Source organism: Rhododendron vialii, chromosome 12a (genome assembly GCF_030253575.1).
Source record: "Rhododendron vialii isolate Sample 1 chromosome 12a, ASM3025357v1".
Taxonomy (NCBI): Eukaryota; Viridiplantae; Streptophyta; class Magnoliopsida; order Ericales; family Ericaceae; genus Rhododendron; species Rhododendron vialii.
The window spans coordinates 693129-704348 of record NC_080568.1 but is presented as its reverse complement, the minus strand read 5'-3'; the positions used below and the strand labels follow the sequence as shown (position 1 = coordinate 704348).

At 39.2% G+C, this 11220-nt stretch overlaps 2 protein-coding genes across 2 annotated transcripts; both read right to left on the bottom strand.

Annotated features, from left to right (window-relative positions):
• Nucleotides 1-379: 379 nt before the first annotated feature.
• Nucleotides 380-2666, bottom strand: LOC131310178 (7-deoxyloganetin glucosyltransferase-like). The gene is made up of 2 exons (XM_058337063.1): nucleotides 2004-2666; nucleotides 380-1609 (listed from the first exon to the last, which is right to left on the bottom strand). Exons 1-2 carry the CDS (start codon nucleotides 2524-2526, stop codon nucleotides 663-665), a joined length of 1470 nt encoding a protein of 489 aa, XP_058193046.1. The 5' UTR covers nucleotides 2527-2666; the 3' UTR covers nucleotides 380-662.
• A 3399-nt stretch (nucleotides 2667-6065) lies between these two features.
• LOC131310180 (uncharacterized mitochondrial protein AtMg00810-like) lies at nucleotides 6066-7539 on the bottom strand. Its single transcript, XM_058337065.1, has one exon. The coding sequence runs from the start codon at nucleotides 6864-6866 to the stop codon at nucleotides 6429-6431; it is 438 nt and encodes a 145-aa protein (XP_058193048.1). The 5' UTR covers nucleotides 6867-7539; the 3' UTR covers nucleotides 6066-6428.
• Nucleotides 7540-11220: the final 3681 nt, after the last annotated feature.

Sequence of the window (11220 nt, the reverse complement as noted above, 5' to 3'; positions counted from 1 at the left end):
CTAAATTGGTTGATTTGCCTATTTATTGAAGCTCTAAAAATCTGTTACTTAGTTCTCTGTTTTTGGCTTTCTGCTGTGTTTTAGATTTTGAGCTCACTCCATCTACTTTGTTTATAGTATTGCTGTCTGGTTTGAGTCGACTCAAATATTGTCTGGTTTGAGTCGACTCAAATATTGTGCTACAGCGTTGTTTTTGTTTCACCTTGCAATTAGTTTTTTAATTTGCGAATAGTCAGTGAGAAACCCAATTCACCCCCTCTTGGGTTGCTTTTGGACCAACACTAACTAGCTAGACCAAGGTTCTAAATAAGGGTACAGTGGAGACCTTGTGAAAATAACTCAACTGATTGTTGTTTAGTACGAGCTAATAGATGTTGGCTATCATAATTCAAGCTTCCTTATACATTTCACAAAACCGCGGAAAAAGTAAACATACAAATCTCCACAACCGCTCTGGGCAGGGGCGGAGCCAAAAATCAAGGATAGTGCGGTAAAAAATTACATCTCAAATCATGCATGACATTTTTCCATGACGAAATCGTATTGAAAGCACTTCTTTTCCAGAAAAAGAACAAGAAAAGATTAAAAAAATAAAAATACAAATACAAATACATAGCGCGATTACCCACTAAAACCAAGGGTACTTTGGAAAATTGGAGATACTAGCCTCCCATTGAGTCTAACACTTTCTTGACCAACATGTTTAAATTCAAAGTGGATGACCCATCTGAACCAGTAGCCTTCTGTGCCAGTTCCCTCCACTCCATAGCCTTCTCCTTCATTTTCTTCCCCTTCTCTTCTCCCATTATCTCTCTAACAACCTTCTCCACTTCATCTCTCTTCACATCACCACCAATCTCCATCCCCACCTCCCATTCAGTGCAAATGTATCTGCAATTCGTCGGTTGATCACTATAAAATGGCAGACAGATCATCGGCACTCCCGCCGACAAGCTCTCGATAGTTGAATTCCACCCGCAATGCGTCACGAACCCCCCGATTGACAAATGGTTGAGGACCTCCTCTTGTGGGCACCACGCTACTATTAGACCTCTTTCTTTGATTGCCGCTGCCAATTCAGGTGACGAAAATGCAAAGTCAGGTTCATCAACTGTTAACAAATCATGCCTAATTATCCACAAAAAGTTATGGTGGCTATTCACAAGTCCCCACCCAAGCTCTTCCTGTTGTTTCTGATTCAATGACACTATGCTACCAAAATTCACGTAAATTACAGATCCGGGTTCCTTAGAATCAAGCCATTTGAGACACTCGGATTCTTCTTTCCACAGATTGTATCCGATGGACTCTGAATCGTCTTTCTTTGATAGTTTATTCAAAAGTAATTGAAGTGGGCCAACGGAATACACATATGGGAATATAGACGTTAAAGCGTTCAATAGATCCGGCTCCAACGCATCAAAAGTGTGGAGAATGATTGCTGAAGCTTTTGAAGACCTCTCCATTGCTTCGATGCAGAATTCAAAACCTATATCGTTTGGCTTCGTGGTTCGAACATTGCTTGGAAGATCTTTCAAACGAATATCTTTCATTCCCGGAATCCAATCTATGATGGTATCGAGGTACCCATTCGTTACATAGCTTGCATCTGCACATAGAAACATGTGATTTTCACCAAAATCGCAAACTAAGGTTTCAATGACACTTTGTTTCTCAGCAAAGAACCTTTTTTCAAGTTATACATTCTCTAGTGTTTGGTACGAAAAAAAGAAGTCGTCAACGATAAGTATGTGCCAAAGTCAGTGAACAGTGGATTGATTCATTGAAATTATCTATACTGCCATACCACCGGTCAACCACCACTACCACTCAACTACAACAACCACCCATAACTCACCGCGGCCGTCTCCAATCCCCTATCATCACTTTCACGACCATCAACACCATCGATCACTTTCAGGAAAAATATTTTTCATCAAAGCAAACAGTGTTAGTCTCGTACTAGTTTTCATAATTCTATACACAATACAAAAAGATCATACCTTTCAACGGAGTAAGCCCTTTTTCTTGAAGATTACGAAACTGATAAAAGCCCATCAAACCACAAGCAGACAGAGTATAGAGCACTATAACAGGGATACCCAGAACTTCACCCTCTGTGATGGTGAAACTCATAAAACCATCGGAGACAATACAAGTAACCGGAGGCATGTCCGGTCCAGAAGCGCTAGAGTCATTGAGCTTGGAAACAAGGCTCAGAAACGGCGCCTCTAGTGCGTTCTTTCTAATTGATTCCAAAAGGGAAAGCATGTCTTGAGGGGCATTAGGATCCGAAGGAGGCAATCCATCCGGAATCGTTTTGAATCGGAAATCTGGCAAGCCATCGAGAGAATTGGGTCCTCTAACTCTGAGGAAGCGTTTGTGATTGTACTCTGTGTTAACAAAGGTTATGTGAAAGCCTTCATGGTGGAGGAGTTTTGCTAGTTTCAACATTGCTTTCATATGGCTTTGAGCTGGGAATGGTATACAAACCACATGCGGCTTATCACCACCATTCACTGCCATATCTAAAATCAAATCCCTCTGTGTTTCTTCGAAAAAGCAAAAATCAAAAATCCCCGTGTTTCTTTGAAAACGCTTCCAACTTCAATGGTTGAAATCATATACTTATCCCAAAAAAATGCCAAATAATAAATGGGGCATATTCCAAATTTCCAATAACACACTGGCTTATTCAGGTTACAATTGTATTTTTTATTTTTATTTTTTTGCAATAGCCTAATCTGCTGTGGAGCTTGTGGCAGGGTTTTTTTCCTTTTCATTTTGAGCAACTTTTTTTTATGCCAAAAACTTTAGGCCGGCCGTACTTTATTCGTGGAGTCGCTGTCTGTCTCATAGCCAGTTGGCCGGACAGACTAGTCGATTTTGGATGGTTTTTGTCCTCCTAGTATAACAAAATAGAGGTATAAAGAAAGCTCCACCAGGACCACATTAGAATATTGGTCATGGCAGCTAATGCCATACTTGATTCTTGAAGGAAAAATCAACAATCGATTAAGTGATTGATTATTACTCCAACAAATAAAAAGAAAGAACAAAGTAGGTCTCTGTTTCCCCCATGCAACTTATTCATGATCAAATCGGAGACTACTTGTTTTAAATATATATGAGAAATTAATGTCTGAAACTGGGACGTGTCGTCACGAAGGGGCAAGTCGTTTATTTTAACAAATTTAAATCGTTTATGTTTAAGTGGCAAGTTTAACATGTAAAAAGTGCTAATCAGTAATTTATGCATTAAGAGGCCATTTTCACTGTATTTTCATTTGTACATCTAGTACAAATCATCTATATATAGACATGTGTTTGGTTCAATACCACATCAAAAATAGGAAAAAAGAAAACTACGATATTGCTGTGTAATAGTTGTAACTTGCAAGTCATCTATGAGTATGCTACAACTCTAGTGTATTTTAAGTGCAAGTCATTTTCTACTCGCCTTCTTTTTTTTATTGAGTTTTTTCTTTTTTCTTTTTTTTTTCGTTCCATTAAAATTGCAATCGACTTTGAAATTTAAATTTCGTACTAATTGTTAGGTTTATCTCAAAGTTTTGTAATTATTGGTTCGTCTCCTGTGAGGAATCTTAAAAGTAACCAAAAGTATTAAAAGCTCACTAAGGAAAAAGTAATTCAAAACATACAAATTTTTTTAAAATTAATTTTTATCTTTTCTACAGAAATGATACCTCAAAATTGCAACAGGGATACCTGATTTTGTAGATTACGAAAATGATAAAAGCCCGTGAAAAGTACAAGTAAACTGAGTGAAGAACCCTTTTAACTAGCTGTGACGGTGAAAGTCATAAAACCATATGAGACAATACGAGTAATACACATCCGATCTAGAAGCGCTATCGTCATTGAGCTGGAAAACAAGGCTTAGAAACGACTCTAGTGCGTTCTTTTTGACTGTGTCGTTACCGTATCAAAATTATTAATTAAAACACAACTATTACAACTACTCCGTAGAATAGTAACAAAAGTCCAAGTATCATTCCACAGGGACAACCGGACAATAGTACGTTATTTGATCAGTTTCAACTAATTCCTACTTCAATTCAAGAACGAGATTCAAGTTTGGTTTTTGAATTTTAAACTAAGAAAACAAAATAAGTTTTATTTAGAAAACAAGTGGAAAAAGTTTCTAGTGCTTTGAATCCGATTTTTCCCTCGTAGCTTGATTTTGCTTGGTTAAGAACTATTCATTCAAATCAATTCAAGATATTCACGGATAATGGATTGGCATAGATCGATTATCTTCGTATAACACAAATTGTCTTACTAGCTCGAGTTGTATCTAAGTACGGTTCGTCTAATAGCACGCCTTGTCTTATAAAGCATATCCAATCAATAATAAATCGTGTATGCAAGTGTTTGAAGTCTAGAATACAAACAAAAGAAATTGATAGAGTATGAAGCATTCAAACCATTCATTCCAAAAATGAATTTATCTTTAAGTCATACAACCAATGTTCGAATGAATAATTCTTAAACACAAACAAAATTCAAACTACTTGGAAAGAAACCTTTATCTAACCCAAGAATAGGAGATTAGCCGGACATTGGATGGAAAATCGTCGGGGTTCTGTTGGGCGCTGACATGGGAACCAACTGATTTCCAGCCGTGGGTCTCCTTTTTCTCTTCTCTGCTGTCTGTCCGTCGGTCTCCAGTTGCTGCTGCCTTGCGTCCCCGTCCTCTATTCTTCTCTCGAACTGCTGTCTTTAAAAACCCTTTTTCATTCCTCCAGTTACCGACTTAACAAAACCCCTGTTCTATTTTCTTTCTTTTTTCCAAATCCCAGCCGACACTTAATTCCGAGTAGAATTCAATTTTGCCTCTTTTTCTTATAACAGCATCCAAATACATATAACACAAAAATCAAGCATCAAACCCCAAGTAACGATATAAACAGACTTAGCAAAGATAAATTAGAAAGCGCTAATGTGAACATTTACGCGGCTATCACTTTTTAATAGATTGGGTGGCATTAGAATCCGGAGGAGGCAATCCGAATGGGAAATCTGGCAAGCCATCCAGAGAATGGGGTCCTCTAACTGTGAGCAAGTGTTTGTAATCTGTGCGAACAAAGGTTATGTGAAAGCCTTTATGGTGGAGAAGTTTTGCTAGTTTCAACCTAGCTTTCATTTGGCTTTGAGCTGGGAATCATATACAAACCAGACCAGATGAGGCTTATCACCATTCACTGCCATATCAAATACATTTGTCGTGCACTGAAGATGCAAATTTTCATTAATAGAGCGAATATAATACTAAGGAGAGAAGCAGAATGCAAACAGGAAAGAATTGCAAACAGAGAGACTCGAACCCAAGACATCTCACAACGTAACTTAACCAATGTGAGACAACCTCAAATAGTTATCATAATTCAAAACCATATTAAACCATCTAACTCAAGGTTTTGAATCTCATACCGTATCGGTCGGTATGTAGCAGATTGAGCTAATTTGGTATCCTATACCTCTAATTTTGTTCCCACTAAAATTCAGGTCGGTACCACACAATACCAGACTACTTTTAAATTTATTGTTCTCTTCTAGTACCGAACGGTACCAGATTATTATTACATTTATTTTTCTTTTAAATAATATATTATACTAAATTGTTTGATGTGTAAAAATAACACTAATAGCAATAATTTTGAAATGTTACCCGGTATCTCACCGGTACCGGTAGAAAAAACGGTACTTTGGCTGGTACGATTTTCAGAACTCTGATTCAACTCAAAACTAATTGACAATAAGTGGAGAGGTCGCCCAGACTCATATAAACTAGACCCCATCTCAAAAACACAAAAACCATATGACATATGACCAAATCCAGTTTTTTCCCACCTTCAAGTGAATAGTCCATGTAAAACCATTACACATAGTACATCACATCTAGTATGTTTTCAGGCTTGACAAGTTTGGGAGAAACTCTCAATACATATTATTCATATTCAGTCATCTATATATACAAGAGTACAATGATCAGATCCCATAATCAAGGGGATTCAAACTTCCTAAATTATCTACATCAAATCACTTCATTAAGGGGATTAACTTCCTAAAATATATACATCAGATCCCATAATTATAGTTAACACTCCCCCTCAAGGTGGAGCGTGAATGTCAAGAACGCCCAACTTTCGAAGAAGAAGCTGGAACTGATCTTTGCCCAAGGACTTCGTAAAGATATCAGCAAGTTGCTCTTTACTAGGCATATATGCAGTACGGATGAAGCCTTGACGAAGTTTTTCTCTAATGAAGTGACAATCGATCTCAATGTGCTTTGTTCTTTCATGGAAGACCGGATTGGCGGCTATATGAAGTGCTGCTTGATTGTCGCAAAAGAGTATGGTAGGTTGAGGATGGTCAACTCCCATATCTTTCAAAAGAGATAGTAACTAAGTGATTTCACACGCAGCAGAGGCCATGGCGCGGTATTCGAATTCTGCGGACGACCTAGACACGGTGTGTTGTTTCTTGGTTTTCCACGAAATAGGTGAGGTGCCTAGAAATGAACAAAAACCAGTAGTCGAACGTCGTGTATCTGAACAGCTGGCCCAATCAGAGTCAGAATACATCCGAAGTTGAAGATCAGAGCTTGAAGATAAAAGAATTCCTTGACCAGGTGCTCGTTTCAAGTAGCGCACTACGCGAAGAGCAGCATCAAGATGCGGCTTGTGTGGTTGGCTCATGTACTGACTTAGAACATGAACAGGATACACAATATCCGGCCGAGTAATGGTGAGATAAATGAGGCGACCTACCAGTCTTCTATAGGAAGAAGGGTCAGTAAGCAAGGCACCATCAGAAGCATTCAATTTATGGTTTTGCTCCATTGGAATATGAACTGGTTGAGCACCTAGTAAACCAGTTTCTTCAATAATTTCAAGAGCATATTTCCGTTGCGAAAGGCAAATACCTCTTGCAGATCGCGCAACCTCAAGACCAAGAAAATATTTGAGAAGTCCAAGGTCTTTAAGATGAAATCGCTGGTGAAGAAATTCCTTGAGATGACGAATGTCAGTTTCATTATTTCCGGTGACAATAATGTCATCCACCTAGACAAGGACAATAATGAACTGTTGATCACGAGAGCGAGTGAATAGAGAATAATCTGTTTTGGATTGGATAAACCCATCGTCTATAAGAGCAGTAGAGAATTTAGCAAACCATTGGCGTGAAGCCTGCTTAAGACCATATAAGGACTTAAGAAGACAACATACCTTTGTCTCCCCCTGTCGTCGAAAACCTTGAGGAAGGGACATATAGACTTCTTCTTCAAGATCTCCATGGAGAAAAGCATTTTGCACATCGAGCTGATGTAGGGGCCAAGAATGAGCTGATGCAATGGCAAGAAGACAGCGTACAGTAACTAGTTTTGCAACTGGAGCAAACGTCTCGTGATAGTCAAGGCCTTCTGTTTGATTATAACCTTTAGCAACGAGACGAGCTTTGTAACGTTCTATGGTGCCATCTGCTCGATATTTGATTTTATAAACCCACTTACAACTGATAGCCTTTTTACTAAGAGGCAAATGTGTTAGTTGCCAAGTACAATTCTGCTCAAGAGCGAGAAATTCATTAGCCATAGCAGCACGCCAATTTGGGTCTTGCATGGCTTGACAAAAGGAATTGGGTTCCACAACAGAAGAAATTGCTGCAACAAATTTATGGTGAGAAAGAGACAATTGTTGATAGGATATGCATGAGGATAATGGATAAGACATACCTTTCTGTGAACCAAGCACAGAAGAAGAGAAAGGAACAGCCGGCAATTAAGCTTGAGAGCAGTGGAAGTCTCAAAGATAGCTAGGTGGATGATGCACACGTTGTGGTCGAGAGGATGTCGAAGTAGGAGGGACGAAGGGAGGTATAGTGGATATATCTGGACAAGTGGAAGGGTGAGAATCATGTGAATCTGTATGCAGTGGACTAGAGATGCAAGAAGGTGTATCACATGGTTCAAGCAGAGAACGTGAAGAATGTGATATATCAAGGGAATTGTGATAGTCAGGTATAGGGAGGGGAATAACAGAATCTGACTTGAATGTTTGGGAAGAATATTGAAAGGGGGAAATTGTTTCATGAAATATAACATCTCAACTCGTGAAAATTTCATGAGTGCTGAGATCATAAACACGATAACCCTTTTTACCAAGAGGATAACCAACAAAAACACATTTGCGAGCTCTTGGACTGAATTTATCTCGAGAAGGGTTAAGATTAGCTGTATAACAAAGACATCCGAATACTCGAAGATGGGAGTAATCAGGTTTTCTATTAAACAGAACTTCGTGTGGTGATCTATTTGAGAGTATGGGAGTGGGAATGCGATTGACCAAATATGTGGCAGCTAAGACGCATTCACCCCAGAAAGCAAGGGGTAGATGTGCTTGAAATCGACGAGCTCGAGCAACTCCAAGAATGTGACCATGTTTGCGTTCTACAACTCCATTTTGTTGGGGAGTGGCAACATAGCTTAATTGATGAAAAATACCATGTTCTTGAAGAAATGGATTGATTAATTTGGAAAAGAATTCTCGTCCATTATCTGTTCTGATTTGTTTGACTTTGCATTGAAACTGGGTATCAACAAATGCGAAAAAATACTTAAGATAGAGAGGAGTTTCAAATTTATGTCGCATCAAAAATACCCATGTGCAACGAGTAAAGTCATCAACGATGGTGAGAAAATAATGAGCCCCACAATGAGATGGGGTTCGATAACCACCCCATATGTCACAATGTATCAAATCAAATGGGCCAAGAGAGGAAATTGAACTCCTAGGAAAAGGGAGTCGCTTAAATTTTGCTAACGGACAGATATCACAATGACAAGAATCTTGAATTGAAATATCACTAACAGTTTTTGACAATGCTTGTAAACGACTAGAAGAAACATGACCAAGCCTCCAATGCCACAAGTCAAAAGTTGGACGAATAGAAACAAAAGAAGTGCTAGAAGCATCCCAATGGTGAAAGTAGTGAAGACCATTTTTCTGCTCAGCTATTCCAATCTTCCTCTTCTGGGGTTGGTCCTGAAAGATGCAAGAGTTTTGAGTAAATAAAACGGAAATAGATGTAGAAGCCGTGAGCTTACTGATGGAAAGTAGATTGAAACCAAAAGAAGGGACACACAAAACATGGTCAAGCAAAATTGTTGGAGTGAGAAAAACAGAACCAACACCAGTGACTGCAGCAGTAGTTCCATTCGGAAGTTTAACAGATAACATGGTAGAAGTGGGTGTAAACGTATGGAAAAGTGAGGAATCAAATACCATATGATCTGATGCACCCGTGTCCACTATCCATGTTCCAAAGGATAAAGAGGATGGGTAAGAAACAGAATTACCTGCAAATTGAGTTGATGGGGGTGTATTACCAGTATTGATGAGATTGAGTAAGTGTTGATATTGCTCAGCAGTGAAGGCTTGAGCCGTGTGGGTGAGGTTGACTGGATTTGTTGGAACTATATGACTAGGAGTTTGACGCGATAAGGAACCCGAGCCATCCACAAAACCTTGGTCGGCATGGAACTCTTGAGAAGAACAAACATTAGCAGCAGTTGCAAAACCTTTGGCCGGTGCTGGAGTGCTAGTCTGATGAAAGAGAGGTGCTCTGATAGTGGGCTTATTAACTCCCTCATTTTTGGAATGTTTGTTGGACTGATGAAGACGATGGCCGAGTGGGTAACCAACGAGTTTGTAGCAATTTGCTTTGGTGTGTCCAACCCATTTGCAATGCTTGCAAATGGGACGTGGTTTGCGATGACCACTAGCAGTTGGCGATGGAGCAATCTGATAATTAGACGGGAAAGGGGCAGCATAGTTTTTTGAAGCTAGAAATGCAGCAGATTCTAGTTCAACCGATGGATTTGCAGAAATCTTGCGTTGTTTCTCTTCTTGAAGCAAAAGAGAATAGGCACGATTAATAGATGGAAGCGGATCCATAAGAAGAATTTGGCCACGAATGTTGCCGTAAGTATCATTGAGACCCATAAGAAATTGGGTTAGCTTCTCCTGTTGCTGGTAGTCTTGTAGGGCCTTTGAAGAACCACAATGACAAGTAGGAATAGAAAGATAAGAATAAAGTTCATCCCACAAGGATTTCAACTTTGTGTAATAAGAAGAAATGGAAAGTATCCCTTGAGAATGAAGAGCAATATCGCGGCGTAACTGATAAATTCTAGGAGCATTTGTTACGGCAAAACGCTCCTTGAGATCATTCCAGATGGCAGATGTAAAGACCCGTAAATTCGTAAAATTGATTTAAATATTTTACGAGAAATAAAAGGAGGAAAATGATTTGGAAAATTGAGGATTGAGGTCAATGTGTTAAAGTGTTGCATTTGAAGGGTGAGTGTGTGATTTGTGCTAAGTGTGTATAACATATGTGTGTGTGAGCATAGGGAATAAAATTCCCCAATCTCCACTCTACCACTCTCCCGTCCCCTCTCCCTCTCGGCTCCCATCTCTCTCTTTTACACTCTCTCCAAAATTCACCCAAACAACCCAAAACCCCAACAAAGCAACCTCAAATCCTTCATCTCCTTCGCGTATTTTCGTCCGTATATCGCCGGTTTGAGCTCGGTGGAGGCCGAATCCTTCCGTTTCCAAATTTGGAGTTAGGGCTTGGAAAATCATTCAAATTCGTTCTTCAATCTTGAGGTAGGGAGTTCTAACTATCAATATATGTTTATGACTTGTTTCTATTGCTTGATTTGTGCCATTGATCGTGGTTATTGTTGTTGATGTCATTGTTGTTGAGAAACCCATTGAAATCTGCAGAAAATCTGCTCGAACAGCCATGTTATCGATACCCTTGGTAATCATTATCGATACCTTTACGTTACCAAGCCCAGAAAACCTGTTGTTATCGATACCATCTTCATAGGTATCGATACCTTTGAACCCCAAAACCCAAAAAACCTATTGTTATCGATACCTTTGGCCCTTGTAATCGATACCCTTGCGTCTGGAATGATTCTGGACCAAATGGTATCGATACCATTTTCCTTGGTATCGATACCTGTTGCTTATCTCCAGCATTTTCTGTTTTGCTTCGTACTTCACCGTTTTGGGTTCCAATCACTTCCAACCCATTCTAATACTCCCTGAATGATCCCTTGACTTGATTACTCATACCTAATGACTTCGTTGGACGTATCCATGACCTTAAAGCTCATTTGAA